At 40.9% G+C, this 25,361-nt stretch overlaps 1 protein-coding gene across 1 annotated transcript in view; it reads right to left on the bottom strand.

Annotated features, from left to right (window-relative positions):
- Positions 1 to 17,666: 17,666 nt before the first annotated feature.
- NAMPT (nicotinamide phosphoribosyltransferase) overlaps positions 17,667 to 25,361 on the bottom strand; it is a 31,523-nt gene continuing 23,828 nt past the window's right edge. The window contains exons 9-11 of the mRNA XM_067316353.1: positions 21,884 to 22,024; positions 21,595 to 21,729; positions 17,667 to 19,765 (exon numbers count right to left, since the gene is read on the bottom strand). Coding sequence (XP_067172454.1) covers positions 19,652 to 19,765; positions 21,595 to 21,729; positions 21,884 to 22,024 — 390 coding nt within the window. The 3' untranslated portion in view covers positions 17,667 to 19,651. The remainder of the gene's footprint in view (positions 19,766 to 21,594; positions 21,730 to 21,883; positions 22,025 to 25,361) is intronic.

Raw genomic sequence — 25,361 nt, 5'->3', positions numbered from 1 at the left:
ATTGGTTAAGCATCATTTCCCCTTGGTGAAGCCATGCTGACTACTCCTGATCACTTTCTTGTCCTCCACATGCTTGGAGATGGCCTCCAGGATGAGCTGCTCCATCACCTTTCCAGGGATGGAGGTGAGGCTGACTGGCCTGTAGTTCCCTGGGTCCTCCTTCTTGCCCTTTTTGAAGACTGGGGTGACATTGGCTTTCTTCCAGTCATCAGGCACCTCTCCTGTTCTCCATGACATTTCAAAGATGATGGAGAGTGGCTTAGCAATAACATCCGCCAGCTCCCTCAGCACTCGTGGGTGCATCCCATCGGGGCCCATGGATTTGTGGGTGTCAGGTTTGCTTAAATGATCTCTAACCCACTCCTCCTCCACCAAGGGAAAGTCTTCCTTTCTCCAGACTTTCTCTCTTGCCTCCAGGGTCTGGGGCTCCTGAGGGCTGGCCTGACCAGTAAAGACTGAAGCAAAGGCGGCATTCAGTAACTCTGCCTTCTCTGCATCCTTCGTCACCAGGGCACCCACCCCACTCAGCAAAGGGCCCACATTTTCCCTAGTCTTCCTCTTGCTACTGATGTATTTGAAGAAGCTCTTCTTGTTGTCCTTGGCATCCCTTGCCAGATTTAATTCCAAATGGGCCTTGGCCTTCCTCGTCGCATCCCTGCATACTCTGACAACGTTCCTATATTCCTCCCAAGTGGCCTGTCCCCCTTTCCGCTTTCTGTATACTTCCTTCTTCTGGTTGAGTTTTGCCAGGAGCTCCTTGCTCATCCATGCAGGTCTCCTGCCACCTTTGTTTGACTTCCTGCTCATAGGGATGCACTGTTCTTGAGCTTGGAGGAAATGATCCTTGAATAGTAACCAGCTCTCTTGGATATCTCTTCCTTTTAGGGCCCTATCCCATGGGATTCTTCCAAGAAGATCCCTGAGGAGGCCAAAATTTGCTCTCCTGAAGCCCAGTGTTGTGATCCTACTTATTGCCCTGCTTCCTCCTCGCAGGATCCTGAACTCCACCATCTCATGGTCACTGCAGCCAAGGCAGCCCCCAACCTTCACATCTTCCACCAGTCCTTCTTTGTTTGTTAGTACAAGGTCCAGCAGCACACCTCTCCTTGTTGGCTCCTCCACCACCTGTGTCAAGAAGTTGTCACCAATGCTCTGCAGGAACCTCCGGGACTGTTTGTGCCTAGCTGTGTTGTCTTTCCAGCAGATATCAGGGTGGTTGAAGTCCTCCATGAGAACCAGGGCCTGGGATCATGAGGCTACTTCCAGCTGTCTGTAGAAGGCCTCATCGACTTCCTCATCCTGATGAGGTGGCCTGTAGTAAACACCCACAACAGTGTCACCCATGCTAGCCTGCCCTTTAATCCTTACCCATAAGTTCTCAGCTCACTCTTCATCCTCCCCTAGGCACAGCTCAATACATTCCAGTTGCTCTCTCACCTAAAGAGCAACTCTACCACCTCGCTTTCCTGGCCTGTCTTTCCTAAAAAGCACATAGCCATCCATGACAGCATTCCACTCATGAGAGCTATCCCACCATGTCTCTGTAATTGCAATGAGATCATGGCCCTGCGACCGCACACAGATCTCTAGTTCTTCCTTTTTGTTCCCCATGCTGAGTGCATTGGTGTACAGGCATTTCAGAGAGGTGATCGAGCATGCAGGTTTCCCAGGAGGGGTAAAGGAGGGTCCTCCATAGCCACATCCCATGTGCACTTCCCTGGCTGTATTCACCTGCTGGAGGCATCCCGACTTGAGCAGTCTTTTGCCAGCTACCCTGGCACTATAACTCTCCCCTTCCCCCATCTTTCCTAGTTTTAAGCCCTCCTTACCAGGTTGGCCAACCTGTTGGCAAAGACACAAGTGCCCCGCCTTGTGAGGTGGATCCCATCTCTCCCTATCAGTTGTTGATCTTGATTAATTGAGGTTACACAGGATTTCACCATAGATGCCTTGTAGACCCCCTGCTCTGGCTTTGCAGTCAGAAGGCAAAGACAAGTGTAGCACGCTGTAGCTGTGTCACAAGGGTACAACTGAGCACCCTCTTCAAGTCCATCACCAGTTTCCAGTCTGAGAAACATAAAGCAGGTCAGCCTCAAAGCTGCTAGGTCAGGTCTAGAGCCAAGGTAACACTTTTATACCTGTTGGTTATGGTCATCCAAATAAAGGTAGTCCTTAAATGAAACTCATTCCATCTAACAACCGAGAGGTTCAGAGAGCTGAACGGGGGTGGTTATTTGATGGATTCCCCTAGTTCAGTTATGGAAATAAACATTCTTACCATGTTTCCAAACAAAAAAACCCTGAATTAAATAAAATCCAGTTGCATGCTATTAATATTTGAACTACGGCTATAGTACAGGCTGGATTTAGGACTGCGCTTGATGTACTGCTCGACTTCCCATAGAGCAAATACTGCTTTGCAGAGCTGAGGCCAGGGACATCACCCAGACCCAAATGGCCCCTGCCTTCACTGGACAGGAGCTTCACTTTCCACTAAGCTCCGCAAAGCCTGTGCCTGCCTGAAGAGCCAGTGTTAGCACAGTGTACGATCATTACTATTTTTTCCACGCCAGAGGTAGGCAGGACAACTCATAAATACTTAGAGTACAAGTTCACATTAAATTGACTTCAATGGCATTATTTTGGGCTGCCAAATGACATTATCAAGGCTGCCCTGCTTCCCTAAGTTCCTGTCAGTGCTGTGCAGGTGGCCTGGAGACCTCCAGACCCAACTGGGGTGCCCATGGCCTGGGTGTCCCCCCCTGAGCCACCTCCACACAAGTGGCTGGCTGCTTCGGGAGTCTTGCGGAGCAGACTAAAACGCATACTAAAAGAGATTTGGGAACCACATGGTCCGGTGATGGAGTAAGTAAATGTATGTTAAAGGCATCCCTGACTTAGGTTCTCTGGATTCAGACTGTTGGTCATTTGGATTTACTCCCAAAATTCCAGGATTTACATTTTTTGTGACTATGATTTTTTTATGACACTTGAATTACCTGTTTCAAATGTAGGAAGGCCTTCAAATCTCTCTCTCTTCATTATATTTATTAGATGTGTTTAAGCTTGATGCTTTTGAATCTTGGCTATTGCTAATCAGGCTGTGTGAACTTACAAAAAAACAATGCCACTTTATTCCTGAATAATCAGGGAGAAGTTAGTCTCAGCTGCAAGGAGGGAAAAAATAAGTGATGGAGGATTTTTGAGAGAGGAGACATTAATTCCCGAGGAAGGTTCCTCGCGCAGAGCTGCCAGTGAGAGTAGTTTGGAAATGATCAACTGAGAGAGAGGGAATGGTTTTGTCTTTCTTGGTGTCAAATAAATACACCTCTTGCTCCAGCTGGGGACCTGAGCAAGGGCAGGTTTTCGCTGATTATACACTAACTGGTTTTAAAATGCCATTTCAGCCTCAGGAGGGTAAAAACCAAGGGCAGTAGCTCTTGAGAAGAGTTGTAGCAGGACGTGGTGTCAGGCAATGAGGGGGAAGGACCGGCCAATTTGCATCTTCTCTAACAACCAAAAACCAGCACATTTATTCGTTACTTAGGAGTTTGAATACGAAGGGCACAGCTGCGCACAACCTGATGTGTTGCCACCCCAATAGATTATGAAATGTAGTGCGCAAGGATAAGTCTTTCTCATTGACTTTTTGGCTGTAAGCCACAATAATGAGCTGCTGTTCGCTGCCTTTGGCGTGCCACGAGGCATAAGGCCAGAGGCTTCCTCATTTCACCCAGCTGAGAAGTGCATTAGCACTGTACCAGTGTGGACTGTGCAGAGTGTTATTCCAGGATGAACTCTTTTTTCTTTTTCTTTTTTGGCCTTAAAAATCCACATTTTTCAAAATTAGAATGAACGTAATTGCTTCTACGTGCTTGCTCGGGTCTTTCTCTACTGTGGAAAGCAGGGGGAAAAAAGGGAAAAAGAAAGGCAGGCAGTCTACTCACCTATTTTTAGTTATTTTCTTTTGCTTCCCCTACTCCCCAGTTTTTCCCAACATATTTCCTGGAAAAGAATACTTTTAACAGAGTGCAGATCTTGATTGGACCTTTTTCTTGCTCTAAAGACACCTTGTACTAGTTTCAGCCCAGAATATTTCAATTTTGGGATAAAAAACAGTTACTCAACAGTACTGAGCCTTCTGGCTATTTTAAAAGGCCAACACATACCTCTCACATTATGTTCATTCTTTTTTTCCATTTGACTTCTTGTATGGCCTTTAGTGAAGAGGGAGAGATCTGGGAATGCTTCACCTGTTGCTTTGAAAATGCATTATTATGAGGATTAGTAAAACAAGTACAAAAAATAATAATTAGGGAGTGAAATTCAGAAGCATGGAAGTGTGTGAAGGCTGGGGAAGTCTCCAGAGCAGAAGACAGAAAGTTTGAGAAGCAACTCAACACCTCCACTGACTTCCCCAAGCTGCGTCTAGGCTCAGGCGAACCACACATCAGCTGTGTCTCACCTAGAGCTGCTCAGAGAAAATGATAATGAGGCACACATGGCTTCCCGATTTCTAATTGATGTTATTTTTGCATCAGCTTATTAGATACCTTTATTTTGTGGGCATTTCTTCAGAAAAGGCAATGGCCACACGCTACCTTGGCAAAATACAGTCAGAATTTGTGCTTTGCATGGCCATGCTCATAGCCATATTTGAGCCCACTTTGTGATAGATAGCTATAAAAAAGTAGCACTGCTGCACAGTTTTGACAGTTTATTCTGGAACACAGAAGTGAAGCCCCACCTGGTCTGCAACTTTACTGCTAGAGCTGGTTAAAAGTCCTCTCCTGTGAGAAGCTGAGCTTTCATCCTCCCCAAAAATCAAAATCACAAAACTGTTACAGACTGATGATTGCAACATGTGTTGGATTAGGTCAATTTAAACATTTTGTTGTAAATAATGCAAAAATACTTCATTTTGATTTCGATTATATTTATTTTTTAAAATCTAAATACAGATAAACTTAATATTTGAAGAGTTATGCTGACAAAGTCAGATTTTCAGCAGTCTGGAAACTTCTCTAACTGTGTATTGAATGGGCAGAGTCATTGGAAACAACCCTTTTTGCAAACAGTTCTGGTTTTAACAAATTGACATTTTTTAAGGAAAAAGATGTTTCACAGGAAAAGTTCCCGGCAGTTCTGCTCTTTGCTCAAATTATTCTATAATGGCTTTCACAACACTCAAAAAGGTCAGTTTGTTTTCTCAGGGAAAGAAAGTTTTCATATTTTCTTCCGCTCTCCTCCTCCAACTAAAAAGAAAATAAAAACAGATTAATGCTCCCCTTTCGGTAGTAAAAATACCATATTATACCTCAATAAGGACTTTTTACATTTGAAATACTGTAAAAAATAGAAATTATGTTGCTTAAAGCTTCTGTAACTGAGCTGGTGAACCTGAAGTTTTGAAAACGCTAAATTCCTGACTCCGACAAATCTCACACTTCTTGATTTTTAGGAGTCTGCAGCAGCTGAAGACTCTCAGGAGGTTTTGTGTTACGCCGCTCTGTAAAGGGTCACTGGGTACATTGCTATATTTTAGTCTGTGGTAATCTGCCAAGGCATGTTGACCTTTCAGGAAATAGGAAGTGAAACTCTTGGCGTTTACTGTGAGATTTACCAAAAGTACAAAATCCCAACGTTTACCTTGAACTCGGAAGTCTATTCAAAGGAAATCAAATTCTTCTACTGCCAGATTTATGGTTCCTTTTCAGAGCCAGAATTTTGTCCCGGCTGGAAAGGCGTTACTTCGAAAAGGCCTTAAAGGTCACCAGCGACATCCCACTGAGCACCTGGTCCCGGCATGATATGGCCGCGAGCCAAAGTCCACACGCGTGCCCAGTGTCCGATGGGGCAATAGGGCAGAGGCAAGTTTTAGCCCGTCAAGGGAAGGACGGGGAAATCGCTGGCAGCATGTCTGTAGGAGCTACCTGGGGAGAACATATGACATTAAAGAGGACTCAGACCAGCACAGTCAGCCCAGCAAGGCATGATGCTGGGATGGTGCTGGGACCAAGAAACCCCGCATGCAACGTGAAACAAATTTGCCGGGGGAGTTGTTAACCACGGGGACAAGTGATTAAGGTCATGTCTGAATCCCTGGCCAGGAGGGTGCCTGTGGTGGCTGGCAGCCCCATCCCCACCACCCCAGCTGGAGGCCTGCACTAGCTCCACGTGCACGGCTAAGCAGCACTGCTGTCACCTCGCCCAACCCAAGTGACACGTCTCTCTTCAACCATGTCTTGGTTGCACAAGATGGTCTCTGCTCAATGAATGTTAAAATTCTAGCATAGATGGCACACTTTGGTTTGCTTAAGGGGAGTCCTGTAGGTTATCACTGTGACTTATCTGTCAATCAGTTAATTCATCTTCTTTTTACACCACACCAGTGCTCAGGATCAGGCTTTCTCTGTGCTCTGGTAGAGGAGAAGATACAAGGCACATTATAGCTAATGCAGCAGAGCAAGTAGTAGAGGAGGGAAGAGGGAAAGAATCAAACTGCCCTTTGGGAGGGCAGTGCACTGTTAACGGTGTCGCAGCTGTCAGGAGAACTGCATATGTCCGTGGACTTTGTTAACATCTGGATTGATGCAGAACACATAGAACATATAATCCAGTGTGAGACACTTTGCACTGAAACCACTGAATCACCAAAAGTTGGATCAGGAATTATGTTCCTTGCTTGAAGTGAGAAGTTGCTTGCTAGCTGATCAGCCACAGGAGATGACATCCAATCTCCAAAGAGACTCCGCTCATTTAACAAAGTGATCACATTTGGTTTTTATTAAGAAGAATGGCTGGACTTTTCCTGGGTAGGAAGGGGTAGAATGAGAGTTAGGGCAAAACTGCTGCTGTGGCCGGACAATGTGGAAGGGACTGTGGGAGGCAGCTGGCTCTGGCAGGCGGGAGCGGGGCTCACTCAAGGTGTGCACTCAGACGAGGCTGGCCCACTGTGACGTTGCCTGTGGGGAACGTGTTGGACCGTCATAGCACGAATGGTACATCTCCCTTAACGTCTCTTTCTGTTACTGCCTTTGCCTAAAACTAATAATATCCTGGCACCCAGCTTCACTCGGAGCATCCTGGCAGAGCAGCATGTGACACAGCTAATTCAGAAATGCCAGAGAGGTGAACCTTGCATTTGGCTCTAAAGGCAGAAACACAGCTCAGCATGCTCTCTTTGAACTCCAGAACTGGGGAACTTCACCAAATGTTCCCTAAGGGATCACGATCCCTGTCTCTGGGCTATTATAGAGGAATTAACTTATTTACATTCCCAGTGAGTATCCATGCAAGGGTCTGATGCTCCACTACAGTTGCAATGACTCTAGCTAATATTTTGGCCCCGTGGATTTCATGCTTCCTGCTGCTCATGCTTATTCTCCTGTGTCTTAGAGTAACATCCTTGGGGACATTTCTGAAAGCATCCTTCATGCTCTGGATTGGTGATGCTCTGCAGAGTTACACTACTCAGAAAATGAATATCTTTTACTGGGTACTTAGAATCTGCTCAGGCCCTTGCTGGAAGCTCAGGATATGCACTCCTTCCAAAAGCATCATGTTCCCAGAAGAAGAGTCCTAAGTCACAAACAACTACAAATAGCAAAATGATCTCACAGATCAGCTGCTAAAAATATGGGGAAGAGTCTGGTTACAAACGCTGTGGTCTGTTGGTTTATTATTCATCCAGTAGAGGAAGGCGTCCGAGAATCCTGGATTCTACCACTTTTGAAAGCATTTTTCCTTTCTGGTGTTGCCTACCATCCTTTCTTGTCAGACACTGATCTAATACTGAGCCTGTTAAAGTGAAGTTTATTTAGAAGAAAGTGCCAATGAATACAAAACATTTAATGTGGGCAGCTGCCTTTGGTGATACCTACACATCACCCAAGGGTACTCCTGTCCCAAGCCTGGATCCATGGGATAGAAAAGACCTCACCCTCTGTCCTCTGGTCATTATACTTCTCTGATCCAGACCAGGTTTGGAACTAATTCACTGAGTTAAATTTTATATTGACATTAGTCATACATCCACTCTAAAAATGTCACAATCACGGATGTGCCACCAGCTTTCTGCAGACAACCAACCTCAGACATTAGTAACAGACTTCAGTGGCAGTAACAAGCTGCTTTGCCAGGCCATGCCAATCAGAACAAATCATCTCCTATTTTAGTTGTGGGACTCCTTGTCACAGCTGGTGTATCTTTGCAAGTGCTCATGCTCTAGTTTACAGTAGAGAGGGAAAATTCCCTTTTTGATAGCATGAGGCAAATACTAATGCTGCTCCTCAGGTCCAGTGCCCATGTGACCGCATTAGTGCTGCCAACAGCCTTTAGGCAATAATCCCATGCTGACCTCCCTGCACACTGCTGCCCAGAGGCCACTGGAGCATGGGAAATGAGAGGACAGGGTGGCAGGCCCACCAGCATGTAAAGCAGGAGGAAGGAGACTGCAGGGCTGCTTCATGGCACTGGCTGTCCCGCAAAGCTGGAAAACACCCTGGGCAGAGCCCTTTGCTACCCCATTGGTGGCCTTCCAGCGTCAGGGAACTGAACACGGAGGCTGTAAATGTGCATGTGAGCACTTGGGAAGGAGAAGAAAGCTCCTGGCTCTCAGAGAGCCAGCTGGGCCAGATGAACCTGGAGATGCAACCATGAGAAGCCCTGGAAAGTGATGCATTTTTTATGGTGCACCCTAGATAATTCCTCCAAAATACAGCATACAATTATATCTGAGCCTCTCTGAAAATGCACTGCCACACATCCCAGTGAGGTCTGCTGTGCCACTGTGGGTGGTCAAGTCCTGGCTAAAGCAGTTCAATCAGTGAGATCTTCCCTGTGCAGAAGATCTGTCCTCTGTGCACTTACCTGGGCTCTGTGAGTTTGGGGAAAAGCAGGATTTTCTTCCTCAGACTCTCTGTGGATCACTGCTCCCTAGAAAAGCACAGCATCTATAGGAGCCAGCGTGTCACCTGGCTTGCTGTGCATTTGTGTTGTTGAAGGTGGTTATCTCGCCCCTGTGCCCACAGCATCTAAACACCCCAGAGCCTCGCACCCCTTTTCAAGAAAGTACCTAAGCTTGGATTGTAGTATTCCTGCCTTTCCTTGCAAGGCAGGCAGACCCCAGACTCATTCTTTGATGGCCAAGTATGCATTATCTTCAGGAATCTGTGCTGACAGAGAATCACCTGGGCCCTCGTGTGGGTGCAGCTATACACCGCTGATGTGACAGGGCTGGGGATGGTCCTTCCCACCGGAAAACAGGTATCACCAGTCTTCCCCAGACCATCTGTATCTCAAGGAATGAGATCCTCCTTGAAAATATTGTTCCCCGACCATCTTTTCCTACCTAATCCAGCACTGCTCACTATTTTGTGGTGACTTTTGACACATAAACGTGGGTGAACGTTACGTTTATGTTCCTTTCAGGGGGCCTTTAAATGTTGCCACAGCAGTGTGCTGGGGACGTAGCATCAGCTAGACTCAGGCCCAGGGACGGACAAGGTGCCAGGTCAGAGGTGTGCCGGGAAGGGCAGGCCACAGGGTGATAGTCCGCTCTTCTCGTGTGGCTTTCCCTAGCTAACACACAGGTCTCCACTTCTCACCCGGGCGCAGGGCTTCCTCCAGCCAGAGAGTCCCAGCACATTCCTTCCCTAAAGATATTTCCTTTCACAATGGGAGTTGCAGGAGAAACCACTATTTGCCTGGCAACATTTCCTGCTCAAAGCTAAAAGGAGGAGAGCGCCTATATCCTTTCAGCTCACACCACTTCATTGGCTACTAGGTCTGAAGTGAATTAAAGAGGGTGCAGGTCTAAAAGCTGTTGTTGTTTTAATGATGGGATTGCAGGTCTATTGAATAAAGGAAACTATCTTAACGTAATGTTAGTTTCTCCAACATTGTGTTTTGTCTTAAAAACTTGTGCAATATGGAATTAACAGGGATTAAAAACTGGTTCTTTCACTGATCTCAAAATATTGATCAGTGGGAGACATCAGTAAGCATGGCCACTTTTAACAGGGACCCCAAAGGGCTGTTCTTTTTTTTTGCTACAGTTTGGTTTGTTTATCAGTGAACCAGACAGTGACACAAAATTTCTGCTGGTAAAGTCTGCAGAGGACATGTAAATTGGAGGGTAGTAAAGACAGAGAAAGACAGGTTACTGTTACGCAAACCTGATTTGCCTGTTCATAGTCCCATGTCATCCACTGGAAGGTAGCTAAATACCAATTTATAAAACAGAGACAGATGTGCAGGTTAGAGCTGCAGGCTGTCTTGGCAATCAATAATTCAGACACAGATTCAGGAAAAACCATAAATGATCACCTTGACATAAGCTGCCAGTCAGGTGGTAGCTGATTACACAGCCCTTTCACATATAAAATGAAGATATCAGGCAGAAATATGGCAAGGATCTGGTCTCTGTACACAAAGGTTATGAAAGATCATAGCCCATGAAAGATCACTATTAGAATATCCTTAGTCTTTATGGGAATTTCCTTCTGTATATAGAATATATATACATCTATAGACTAAACACATGTGTGCGTGCACACACACACACACATATATGCGGTCATATGTATACAGTCACTCTACATAAAAGAACAATTGCTTATGGTCACTTCATGCCCAGCACATATGCCACAGGCATATGACCAGGTTTATACATCAATTTTCTGGGGACATGACACACGCCCACAAGGACTGCATAGGGGTCTAAAACAAATTGCTCTTTACTTAGATAGCATAAGACAAATATTTAGACAAAATAAAAAATAGGCCTACGTGCATTTTCTGGCTTCAATTTCCCAAGTACTTTTAGTCTGGTCAGAAGCTTGTGTTGAATACCAAGAACTTTTTCAGAGTCTAAGGACGAACACTGCACGAACTAGATTATCTCTGCATGTTGTACAGATCTATTTACTTGTGCAAAGGCTGGTGAGGAAAGCTGGTCTCTTATGATGACCAGCTTTCCTGTTCCTGTGACTCCCTGAGAAGCATCACCAAACTTAAGGATAAATTTGTCCTAGTACATAGCCGTTGTTCTTGTCCCTAGGTGAATAGATGACCATCATCTTATGAATAAAACTGCAGAATCCTGTTAGCACTGTGCCATTCACCATTCAGAATTTTATTCCAATATGGCAAAGACAGCAAGAGAACAAAGAGCAGTTTCATAAATTCCCTGAGTCTTCCTGAGTCAGATTCCCAGATTTTCAAAAGAGTTTTGATCTTGCTGACAAAGGCCTAAAAACGCCAAGAGGCTGGAATCTGAAGCTGGACAAACTTAACTTTGCAATAGCAGTGGTAGAAATGAACATAAGATTTTGGGGAAGATTCACCATGACTTTTGGAAGAGGAAGTCATATTTCACAGACCACAGTTCTTTGATGGAGTCAGCAAGTGTGTGGTAAGGGAGGTCTGGTTAATACAGCCCACTTCAGTTTCTCAAGAGCTATCAATAAGGTTTCTTATCAAATGTCTTTAAGGAAACTAAGCAGTCATAAGATATGAGGGGAAGTCCTTATGTGGATACAACATTGATCAAAAGATAGGAAACAGAGAGCAGGAAAAATATTCAGTTTGCATAGACACAAGTGGAGTTTTTAGTGATCTGTGCTGGAATGTATTCTGCTCAATATACTCATTAAACAATCCAGAAATGGATGAGTAAATAGGTGACAAAGTTTGCTGGAGATGCTAAGCTACTCAGGACATAAAGATGGGACATGATCATAAGGAATTGCAAAAGGACCTTATGAAACACAGTGACTACAATTCAAAACGGCAGATGAAATTCAGTGTAAGTAAACGTAAATTGATTTGCATAGGAAAAAATAACCCTAACCTCACACATAAAATGATGTGTGAGGTTATGAATCATCTACAACCACTTAAAAACAAAATCTTGGGGTTATAAAAGACAGCTTCAAAAAAAAGGTCAGCACAATTCTCAATAGCAGTAAGCAAAAAAAACAACCAAGCAAATCAAATGTTAGGAAAAGAACAGAGAATGTAATGCAGAGCATTAGGCCACTGTATAAGCCATGGTTCACTTGCATCTTGAATACTGTACACGTTTCTCTTCCCCTCATCTCATCACAAAGACTTGAGTTAGAAAAGGTTTAGAGAGGGCCAAAAAGCGAGAGATCAGAAGCATGGAAGAACTTCAGTACAAGGAATACCTGAAGGTTGGGATTCTTCAGCTTGGAGTGAGGATATGATACAGATCCATATAAGCATGAATGGCTTGGAAAAGGAGAAATGTATTCTCTCCTTTTTCCAAGGTAAGAATTCGAGGGCACAAGAAGCTAGCATTTGGCAGGGTCAAATGAAAGGAACTAGCTCATAACACAACGTGTAATTAAGCTGTGTTATTACCATGGTTTGTTACGGATGTTAAAACTTTACATGGGCTTAAGGGGAGACCGGACAAATTCAGGGAAGAAAAGTCCATTGATAGTTAGTAAATACATCATGTTTCCTGTGGCTCAGGAAATCTATGATCTGTAAGCTGGTAGTGGTGGAGAAAGGGAAGCTACCACTACATGTTTCACTACCAGTCTTGAGCACTGGCAGGATCTTGGCTTCTGCATTTTTCTGGCTATAGCACACGTCACTTCAGTTGCCTGAGGACTGGAACACATTGAGCTCACTATAGAGACATCAGCATGAAACATGACAGTCTGTAATATGTGCAGGATCAGATGGCAAGGCATCAGAATATCTTGCATCAGTCTTTCTCATTTTGATGGAAAGATTTATAAAAAAAAAAATTTAGGAAAATTACATGTGGTTGCTTGGTGGGAGAGGCACTTTGCAAACTCAGTGTTTTAAGAGACTGGTGGATAAAGTCAGTTGGAAAAGAACTATAGGCAGCCATAACCCAACATGCATCTTGATACACTTGCCTTTACTAGAGTATTATAACAATCATCTCAGTGACAATACTTGTGTCTAATTGACTGACTTGCACAATAAAAAGAAAATTATTATTTACAATCATTTCACAACCTGTAAAGTCACTTCTTCTTGCCCTGCTGGTTTACTGTACACCACATATTCAATAACCATATGGGTTTTTGTCTCAAAATTCCTTTGGGCAGGACCAACATGTAGCATGGAAGAAACTATTGAAACTCCAGGTCTTGCATAATTCAGCATGGGCTGTAAAAGATAGGTCAGGAATTGAATGTGTACACGTTTTCTTATTGCACAACAGCCACAGGAGCTGGCTTCACAGCTATAAGTAGATCTGGAGCTGAATTTGGCCTGTTTAAAACTCACCAAAAGATGCAATTTTTCCTATTGGGTTCAAGATGGAAGCAGGACACATATTTAATACATAAAACCAAGAAGAAAGCGTGGCACTTTCTCAGAGGACATAAGACTCAGTGTTGCTGTCCCTATATACTAGAGTACATTGTCTTGCTCTTGTATGTACCCGAGTAGCCTCTTTGATGGGATTAGGTATGTGTGTAAAGCATGTGGACTCTTGCTGAGACTGGTGAGTCAAAAAGCATCCCCAACAACCAATTTAAAATGTTAGAGCATTCAGCTAAGTTTTATTAATTACTAGAAAGACTGTAAATGTAATTTTGTTTCAGTATAAAGAAGTTAAAATAATCCTGTAAGAGAACAAACTTCTCTTAGTTTTCCCAGACTTAGGTGTCCATTAACTTTTCCATGGTCACAACTGATGACACAGAAGGCAGCAAAGGGAAAACTCATTCTTTTTGTTTTACTGTGTAATTTGTTTTTGTCTGAAGGCGTAAAGATTGCAAAACCTTGTACAGAGGTGAAATCTTCCTCTTCACCTTGTGGAGATTTATAGCTGTAATAAAAGCAAACAATGGTCTTCAAGTAACAGTGCTGGAGGTGAGGCTGCAAAAACACACAATGTGTGGGAAGAACAGTAGCTTTAATGAAATTTGTCATTACCATTTGGTTTAGCAAGTACCTACAGCCTTGAAAAATGGATTAAGATTAGACTGGGGCAGGTGAACAGACCACAGCTTTGTCACAGGGACACTGCTACACTTTCTGGTTTGGTTGAACAGCCTCAATGGTCACAGCATATTATAGGACAGACCTGAACCTGCTCAGCTGGGACAGAAATCATGGGGAAGCAGCCTCAGCAAGGGGAGATTAGTTGCAATGCTCTGACTTTTCTGTGATTTACAGGCTCATCTCTACCCAAAGCCATTTAGCCCAGAGATTATCCTCTTCAATTGGCAGGACAAGTCATTCTTCTGACACACCCTACAATGAGCAGCAATTCCTTACTAAGGCAACAACTTTCAGAATATGGAAAACTGCCCCTTCTAAAGGGAAGAACACATTAGCCTTGTTTTTTACAATCAGAAAGCTGAGGAAACTACACTCCAAACACTCTGAAAAATTAATGCTTTTCTTTCCCCTTTTGTGGGGAAAAGGAAGGAAGTTTGAGACTGATATCGTTCACTTTTCCTTAGAAGATACAAATGTTGGAACACACATAAGCTTCCGAGTCCACACAGTTCACCTGACATGAAAATGTATTATTTTTATTAATCTTTTGGTTATATGAATACTCAGTCATGACAAAATAAGCCAATTTCCAAACTGAAAGCTTTTGATAGCTACATTAATACCTAAACTGGTGACTAAGAAGTGAAAATGTTCATCCCTTAGATCCTTCCAAGCATTCTTTATCTATTCTTTTGAACTTCCCAGATATTGTAATTATGGAAAATGTTGAAGCCATTTTCAATAAATTATAATTATCTTGCTATATGCAATGTAATATTTACTTGACACAAGCACAGGAAGAACAACTAAGTTGCTCTTGAACAACAAGATCTTCAAATCTCATGGGCCAATACTATCAATGAAACATAAGAAAATGCAAGCAGTTATACATACCAACAAATTACAGCATGCTTGCATAAATATATCTAATGATCTAGAGGCAATCTTAATTGATTTAGATACAATCTAAATTTTCTGATTTTTGTCTCTAACATAGACTGGCAATAAACTTGCCCTTCTACTCAGGAGAGTTGTAGCAGGTGAAAATAAAAACATTGCCAGAGGCATGATAACTCCTTATCTCTTCTTAAGAGACCTCTCTGCTCCAGAAAAATAGAGGACAACATTTCTGATTCCAGAAAACTTCCATAAATTTTAAATTCTAAAATTTCTATTCAAAAAGCAGTATGAGCATTCAGATAAAGATCAGTAAGGGAATGATACTGAACAAAATCCTACTGACTCCATTCCCATGTCCTTTGAGCTGCTCTGGATTCTCTCACAGCAGAAATCAGGATACCTTTCAACAAAATATTGTGCCACAGGAAAATATTCTTTGGAAATGCTCTACTACTAAGTGCTTTTCTTCCCTTACTATGAGCTATAAACAAACATATCTGAGATCTTTAGATAATTGTGATAAAAGGTGCTTTCAAATTATTAACAAGATCAGTTGTGCTATCAGTAAAAGAGGAAAAATGAACACAACATTTAGACTTAACAGCTATGACTTCAGTAAGCCTGATTCTATGGATCACCTTCAATCTCAGTATTTCCTTATAAAATAATGTTTCTTTCTGATCACTAAGCTATTTAGAAATCATACAGCTCTCCATGCAATGTGTCTCTGATGCCCTCTATCCATCAGGAATCAGACAAGGGGATCATCTTCCACTAAATTGTCTGCAAGTTCCATGCAGGAGGTGTGCCCCTACAGGACCTTCATATGGCTCTCACAGACAAGTGAAAACACATACTTCCATGTAGAGATATAATCACCATTGCTTCAGTACATCTTCACAGATTCTGCCTTGACTAACTCACCACAGATACTATTTTATTCATTACAGTAGAATTAGGGGGCATAGGAAGAGACACATTTGTTAGACCCTTGTCTTGCCCTGCAGTTTGAAGTTTGAAATTCCCCTACAGTCTGTTTTGTGCAATGATCTGGGAGCCTACTAAAGTACACTCAACATTCATAATCACTTTTAACCTTCACAAAGGCTGACTACAGTGAGAAAAACCTGGAGATTTGTAGCTGGATGCTTTTATTAGCTTGGAAAGGAGGAGGAAGAGGCCTCAATCACTTAGGCTGTGCGTGTTCTTTGTAAAAATAATGTAAAAGAGACTTCAAATCCAAATGTTAAAAGGCCATTATTGTAAGCTACAGAAGCCCCTTTTATGTTACAGTGTGACCTGAATGGACCAGCTACAACTGAAGATGACCATCTTCACACTAGCTGCATTTGCTTGTGTTTGTAAGCTAAATCCTGCAATTTGAAGTTATATAGGAATTAAAAGCATATTTTCTTCCAATTATGAAAAACCTGTCCAAAGGGACACAAGACAGTCTGTTTCATTAAGGAGCTGAAACTGTTGGGACTGAAGTGATCTGAAGGCTACAACATCTTTAATTAGGTTGCTTTCAAGCAAGCATTTTTATCAGCTTTAAAGGAGGTCAAATCTAAATAAATGAATAATTGTTTGACAAACGATTATGTGAAATATAAATAAAGGAATAGTCCTTGGGTTTCATTCAGTGGCTATACATCAATTTCAATTAAAAGTACTCCATTTTTGAGCACATGTAAGATGCTGATGTATAGATATGTTCACATCCTGCAAAAAGTAGAAAAGGATGCCTGTATTCTCTTCTCTAGAACTGAGTTGACTGTAAATTCAATCACTTAACCACAAACTGTGTACAAACCAATGGAGCAGTTCTCCTACAGTGGATTATAATGACAGCACAGCTACGCTCCAATCTCTGTTTGGCAATGGAGAGCACACAACCGAAGTCTGATGCCCATCATCACAACTTTAAGACACAGTCAAATGGCTATTATTTGCACTGCCAGAACTAAACTTTATTTCCATGTGTATTACATACTGGTATTTGATGCCAAGTACATTAAAATTACTTTAACAGAGGATTTAAGTGAGGAATATTTATTCTTCACTAAACAGGTTAGAAAGGAATGTAAAAACCTATAGGAAAAACTGTTTAAACTTTGTTTTGACTTTTGGCAAACCAAACAGCAAGTACTTTTCTATTCTCTCAGATCTTTCCAGGTACCAAAAAAAGCATCTTTTCATAATCATGCATCTCCGGAAAAAATAGTCTTACAAAATCCATTTCTTATGCTAAATACTAGTTACAAATAAGAGTATTAACACAAAACTTCCAATTCCTATTTTTAAATACAAATACTGTATTATATTATGAAATGGGGATAATTAAAACATATCAATGGCTATGAATCTAATAATTTAAAGCAAACTGAAACATGCTGTTTGCTTTTACGTGGAAGAATTAAGATGTTATATGGTTCAAGCACTGCAATAATTTCTATCAACTTCTTGATGCCTAGAATGTCAGACTGCCAAACAGAAAGACATGTATTCAGATCTGAATAGCACCAGGTGTTTTTTTTTAAAAAGATACTAACATTTATTAAAATGAGTGACGTGACTACTTTCTGAAAGTAACATGCACAGGTAGAGAATTTGCTTTAAGTCTCCAACTAATAAGCTAAGTTTTAGACAATACTGAACAATTATTAATGTATTTCATGGTACACAAGAAAACAGTGCTTCCACAGCATATCCCTAGTTCTCAAGTACAAAAATATCAATTATGGGTAGTCAATAGTTATCAAAATTTTTATTGGTACAGAATGAAAGCAGCATTTACTTTTATTTTTTAAACCATACATCATAAAATTTCCTAGTACACATGTGGAGGAGTGAAATAGGCTCTGTACTATTTACCAGCTACTGATCCTATGTCTGGATTTATTTGGCCTTTCCTAGCCAAGTACAAACAATATCATTAACAGCAAAGGGAAGGCAGTTCTTCAGTGTGAAAGGTCAGTATTTAGTTCTACTAAAGCACTATTTTTGAAACAATACATCACTTAAATCTATAATCACATACACTAAGAGTGGAAAACAAATTTTTATTAACAAGAACTATTGAGACTGGGCATAAGTGTCTTAACCACAAACCCTGGAAATATTATGAGTGCTTTGATGTGGCCCTTTTTGGTGAGAGAATAAGAACAATGAAGTATGGCTTTTCAATCTTCCTTTAAAAGCATGTTTTATATAATTTTGTAGGCTTAAATGATTTTAAAAGACCTCTCACATTTTCCTGTAAAATCATTTGTTAATTGGTATTGTTAATTACAACATCAGCACAGTAAGTCAAAGACTGACAGTTGATCATCAACATAATACAGAAGCCATTTGTTTTTGCTGTTGATTTTTGTTAAGGGAGGTATTCCTTTTGTAGTAAGAGCCATCCTACAGTACTACCAAACATCTCAGAGCCTATTACTACATAGCTTCTCAAATAAAATTCTCGACAGTTTTGTTTTCCAGCAGATATTCTAATCAAGCTTACGTAGAGAACAAATACAATCAAGTGCAGATAGTTCAAAAGCATCTCATACATATTCTTTTACAGTTATCCTCTGCAACACAAAAGCCCCTCCTCACCCCAATAAGATGGGGGAAGAAGGGGAAACAGGTCTGCCATTCATGTAGGAGTTTGGCTAGCATAAAGTTTTATTAAAGTTGTTAACAAAAATAGTTAAACATTTTTACAATTTAACATCCAGTCTGACAAAAGGCAAATCAATGAAAAAAATACAAAAAAGTAAAAAAGTGCACTACCCAGTCCAGTATTTTGCTTTAAAGTCATGTCACTTACAGTATATGAAAAATAAACCCAGAAGTGTAATTACTTTAAAATACACCGCTTCCATATTTCAGTATTTTACACATATATTCTATAGTGGAAGAGGAGATCTCTTAAAAACTTTACTCTTAAAATATTGAGGTGCATATGCCAAGTAGAATAGACTTGGCAGGTTAAGTTGCAGTAGAGAATCCTTTCAAATTTGGCATTCCATTTACACACCTAACTGTGCCAGTAAGGTCTGTAGTACCTAAATCTTCTAGTAAGAACAGTAACTTTCTTTAATGTAGATTTACTAATACAGACAACTATGAGATACGGTGAGGTCAGCAATTCTATGGGATCCTAAGGGAGATACAAGTCCTGATTTCTTCTTCAAATGGTACAATGTCACAACAAACTTTAAGGCCATGTTTTATTTGCTGATTAATGGACAAAAGGCAATGGATTCCCCCCCACACCAAATATTTTCTTGAAATTCTGTGCTCATAAAAATCATGAAAAGTTGGAAAGACTTAATTATTGAAACTTTAAATATATTTTACACAATCTTGTTTGTACAAAAATACAAGTTAAATATAAACATAAAGCAATCATGATAATTTTATGTAAATCCATTTTGTGATATTCTGTTATATATAAAAAAGTTTCTCAGCTCTGTCACATTTGTGAAAAGATCAATACCAGATTGAATCACTACTGGCAAATGGCCCTAAAAAGCACACTTTAGCATTAAATATGTTTTACACTGTAAGTACCATTTCCTGATTTCATCTTTTCTAAAGACTGGCAAAAGATAGGGCAGTATGTCCATAAACCAACAAATAATTCGGCTACAATGTCATAAAACACAAACACACAAATCTGTACAATAAACCCATTATGCAGTACATACTTGTTACACACACATACACAGACATGGAATGAAACTTAGTGAGACGCTGTTTCAAGTTCACTGTTCTTCAGCCTGGCATTTTGTCTTACTTCATCAAATGAATATGACTTCGTTACCTTTCCATTCTTAAACACTGTATGAAGGAGATCCTGCAAGAAACACCACTGTTTTAGCAAGAGTGAAACATCTCCCAAGGAGATTTGAGAAATGAACAAATACAGGTTATACAGGTTACACAAACTTAAAAGCAAGCACCCAAATCAAATCTGTCAAGACTAGAGCCTCAGGATGTTAAGATACAGAACCTTTTCAGTTTCCAGCGGTACCTTTAGCTAAGGGTTAGACAGAAAAGAGAATTTAAGCCATCCTGTACACAGATAGAAGTTTTATACCAAATAGTCCCCAAAGTGAAATGCCCACATCTGGCCAAAGCCAAAGCCATATAAGCTAAATATAACCTGCTAGAGCAGCTAGTAAGAAAGGATGCTCACTTGAACCAATTTTAAGTGCAGTTCAATTACAGAGCTTCAGACGAAATCTTTATTTCCTCCCCAGCAACTATGAAAAAAGCTTTCTTTGCAATCCCCTCTGCACATATATTCTGTAAAACAGATTACTAAAGAGTGCTCATAGACAGCACACTGAAAGAGCAAAGCACAGCACTGGACAGAAAAAGTTAACACAAACCAATACTGGACAGCAGCTACGCTTAGTTAGCTATTGCAAGGATCTGTGGTTTTAGGAAAACAGGTCCACAGAAGTTCCCCTTCCATCTGCTCTTGGTTTTAGGAAAACAGGTCCACAGAAGTTCCCCTTCCATCTGCTCTTCTGTTCCCAGAGTGACCAAAACCACATATGACTCTCTCTAATATCCCAGTACAGAAAACTTCTTTGAGTTATTTCATCCGTCAAAAAATGAAGGAAAAGTTTTGCATAATTTAAACCCAATTTTTTGTGATTTTAGTTGTTTTGAAGAGAGATTTTCCACCATTTACTGCCCGTATATAAAATTTACGGATGAGTATCATAAACATATATACCTGCATAGGCATGTATGTAACTTTGAAAATAAGCAAGTTCTAAAACTGCACTTCTGCCTTTACAGGCTTGAAGTTTTTCTTGAATTTTCTAGTACATAAAAGCACGTTTAGGCTAATAGGCAGAGGGGTATGGAAGAAGGGGAGCTGTAAAAATGCAACAGTAAGTGTAAAACAGAGATCTGTCTGAGAAATTTAAAGATAGAAAGCAAACTGAGTTATATATGTGGATAATAAGTGCTCTGGATGCCAAGACCTAATAACAACAACAACCAAACATTTTAAGTGCTCTTAATACAGAAAGACACTCAACACACAACATTTCATTGCTTGCCTACTGAAAACTTGCTTGCCTACTGAGATATCAAACTGAAAGCCTGAGACTGGGTTAAAGTTTGTGCTCATTTTATTGAAATAGCATTTAATTTTGCTATGCCAAAGAATTAACAGGGAAACTGACTTCCTGGTTTAATTTACATCTTTGAACACTGGCAAACTACTCCATGTACAAAACATTCCTACCTGAGGGAACTGTTTACAAATCTCACCAGTGAAGTAGAAACAAACTTTAGTTAAGTCTGTCTGTGTCCGCCCCTATCTCCTTCCCTCCACCCAAAATCAGACGCTACTCAGAAATTGAGCAATATAGCCCATAAAAAACTACTCAGCTGGCACATACTGTGCTACATAATGAGACATTATTTTTGGAAAAAAGCAGCAATGACCCTTTCCTTTTCCTGTACAAACAAACTTCTAATTGTAAAACTTGAAGAGCTAACACACTACTTCTATTGAATTTAGCACCGAGGACACTTTTGAAGTAATAAAACAAAGCTAAATATAAAGACAAACAAACAAAATTCTAAAATTAAGTTATAACCTGCTTTTTCTCAGTCTACTTTTGCATGGAGAGTGATTTGATAAATCTTGAAAATTTATACCTGTCCATACTCTTCAAGATCTCCCTTGCCTTCTTCAAGTGTCACATAATCTCCAGCAGGTGTCCTATGCAAAGACAGTCGGCCTTTCTTTGATCTTTTGTTTGGATCGGCTACTGGATCCTTGAAGACATTTACCTAAAAATCAGAAGAATGTCTTATAAAAGGAAAGAGCTTGGCGGGGCTTGTGTACTTTATGCAGATTGTGGTAATGTAACAGGAATGTGAAACAGCTTTTCAAGTAGGGAGCCTTCTGTTGAAAACATGATGGTAGAAGCAGTAGAAGACATACCCCAAGACCGTTGGTCACCACATAGCTACATTTGAAGGAACAGTTCAAGAGATCTCTAGTTAGTTTCTGCAGCAAAGCTCCACCAGATCCAAAGGCAATATTCTCAATACTCCATTTATTCTTCTTCATTCCCTCCACAATCTAATAAGAAAAAGAAAGTGATGATAGAATCCATTTTTAAACCATGCCATTTTTCCAAAAAAATATTATACTACTTAAAGAAGATAGTTTTACAGACAATTAAACCAACTAACATTCAGTTTCCAGGAGATATATGTAACAATTTTGTCAATATTTGGCATGCTGTTTACTTTTTGTTATTCCAGCACGTGATGATTACAAAAATGTTTTTGCTATAATACTATTATCATGCTGGCATATGCAATAAAGATCACTTTTTCCTTCCCAAACTAGGGTAGATCAGTAATATAATGCCCAGACAATCAGAGCTGTAAAGAAAATTGATGACTTTGTGGGAGTACTTCAGAGCCTTTTGACTTCTCAGAATTATGGGCAGGCCTCAAAGTATAACGTGCATCCTGAAAGAAAGCAGTCATCTTGCACACCCACTCCAGAAAGAGATCTGCCCTCTTTGACCAATGACTGCAACAGAGCAACTCTTTTGAAGCTAGAAATAGTTCCATTAGAAATTTATAGGATGAGAAATGGAGATACATATTTTCTCATTTGATTCACATCAACAGAATATGCCAACCAAGAGCTACTCAAAAAGTTTGCTTTGCCACCTTCTCAGGCAGGTACAGATCAGTGTGAACCGCACGCCTAACAACAGGCAATTTAAGACTTACTATATCATCTCCTCTCCACCCTAACTCTAGCCACAGAAACAGAGTCATCCTCTAGCCTAGAGTCATGGATGCTGGTTTAGTCACACTCCTAAATGGTCATGATTTGTTTCCCTGACCTGTTACCCCTATGACAGTCTGAAAAGTCTGGGTTATAGGCCCAAAAGGAGAGTGTTTGAATTTATAGTTATAAACATTCTACTAACAGAGTGGGTGAGAAAACTTTAGAGTGGGCGAAACAGCAAAACTCCACGCCACCCAGAAAAAGGAAGTTGAGGAGCAGAGTGGATGGAGATAATCCAAGGAGAACAGTGCAGAGTTTCAGAAGTCAACAGCATCAGAAGTCTGGCAAACTTTTGTGCACTCTCAGCCTTCTGTATAAAAGGCAAATGCCAGGGTAACACTGAACAGGACTGTTTTAGCAGCTACTGAGGTCAAGTCATTTCCTTAAGGGATGGCTAAGGCAAAGAGAAAGTTTCCTAAGAAAAAAAGAGGCAATTCAACTTCAGACACAGACAGTGGCAAGCTGGTAGCTAATGTAAACAAAAATGCATACTAGCATTTTGTTTATCCATTTAGTCACATTTAGATCTCTGAAAGATACTCTTAAAGTCTGAATGCCTGGCAGAGACCAGCCAACAGAAAAGGTGGTCTGCAGAGCCATAACCTTTCAAGGGTATGCCCCGAACATTTTCCCACCAGATTTTTAGCAGAGACATCTCCCACAGAGAGATCTCATTAGTGAGTTTCCCTCATTCTCATGGTGCCAGCTTACTGAGCCCCACCCAACAAGCCAAACAAAAGAAATCTCATACCCACCTCCCCTCTGCCATGATTTTCACTTAAGAGAACCCTTTGAAAGGCTCTGTAACTTGAACAAATACCTCCTCAATATGTGAAAATCCTGTGGATTTTAGCAGCAGCCATCATATCGCGAGATGGTGACTCTGCACAAAAGGAATCTGTATTTTCAGGTCAGTACCTTCTCCTGGAACCAGTTTTAAGAGGGGCACCCAAAGAGGATAAAGGATTTAGGGCAAATATGTGAATGAGATTCTCCTTTAAGCATTCTGGAAATAACTGAAGGTGACAAAGGAAGGGTACGAAAAGGGATATTTATCCCCCCTCCTTAAGCTTAAGGACCAATAGAACAGTAAGAAACTAGCCTGGACTGGGCCTGCATAAGGACCGTGCTTATCTACACTGTCTTTAGAGAAAGCAAACATATGTAAACTCCGCCTAAATTCTGAGCAAGTTCCATCCAGACACTGATCAATCCTGAAGCTACACAAACTGCTAGCCAGGCCTGAGCCTGCATATCCTGCCTCTGTGCTTATCAGGTCTTATAGATCAGGTCTGACATTGCCCTCCTCTCCAAGCTGTGCAAATGGTCACAAGCAGAACTTGCTTGAATGTACTACAAGATGTAGCATAAACAAAGATGGCATAAACAACATCTCACTAATGCTTAGACTTCATACTTGCAGGTTAACCGATGCTAGTGTAAGTATAGAGCAGCTGGGCCATGGCTGCTCAGCTCCCTTGCCTGTGTCAGAAGCCATGTGAACCCCTTTCAGCTAGTGTCCCTGCTCTCACTTACAGACAGTTTGTCCATCTCTTGCCATATACACACTGTCTTAACCTGGGTGAAGAAATATTTTCCACTGTCCACTCTTTCCCATGGGATTTTCCTTAGTCAGACTGATCTTTGGCTGATAAGGGGTGGAAGAAGGGAAGGGATAGAGAGACTAGAGCTGAAACATGGCTCTGAAGGTACCAGTGATGCACAACAGAGGCCCAGATTACAGGTTCCGTAAGTATGGAGAAGAGATGGCACACAGCAGCAACAACGGGGAGGAAGAAAAGAGAAAGATTCCAAACAGCTGAAGTTTCTCCCAAAGGAAAACCATACAGAAGAATTTATTGTATCACACTTTCAAACTTATACAAGGAGAATAGTTCAGGCATCCAGATTTTGACAATCTTCCTCTGACCATTCTGGCCATGATTATCAGTTATGACTCCAGATTAGAAGATTTTCTCTGGATAATAATTTAAAGACAGCTGGAAATTGAATGTTCAAAGAAAATCCTTTGAAAGTGTAGTATATTGTGGAGTTAGCAGATTGGAATGATTTAAAAAAGTGAAAATGCCAAGAGAAAGTCAGAAAAGGTTCCTTACCTGTTCTACCAGCATCCCCTATTAAAACAAAGAATTTTAAAATCCAGTTTATACTCCGAGTTGTTTTCTATACTTTTGTTTCAGCTAGTTTGGATAGTTAAACGAGACTGATCAGTCATTACTGACTCCAGTTTTCCTACCATAGCCATTACCATAAATTTGATCTATAAAAACAAATCATGTCTAAAGTCTAACACTGATATGATAATTAAAACAATCACTTGCATAGGCTTTAATGGGGGGGGGGGGGGAGGCCATGACATTTGTTCATGTCAAATCCTTTTTGAAAAGGAAGAGTTTTACTTCAGGATTTATTTATTTATTTTTAAATGGCACCCTATTGTCCAGTCTTCTAAAAGTCTGCATGATAACTTTGACTGACATAAGAGTAAAAAGAGCTCCATGAAAATTTAAATGAAAGTAAAATCAGGCTGCAAGCTCATGGTCTTCCGCTCCAACATAATTTGCTGCTGCCAAATGAGCAGTGTCTC

The sequence above is a fragment of the Apteryx mantelli genome, chromosome 1 (genome assembly GCF_036417845.1).
Source record: "Apteryx mantelli isolate bAptMan1 chromosome 1, bAptMan1.hap1, whole genome shotgun sequence".
NCBI lineage: Eukaryota > Metazoa > Chordata > Aves > Apterygiformes > Apterygidae > Apteryx > Apteryx mantelli.
Note: the sequence above shows the minus strand (reverse complement) of the source record. Positions and strands in the feature narration are given on the sequence as shown.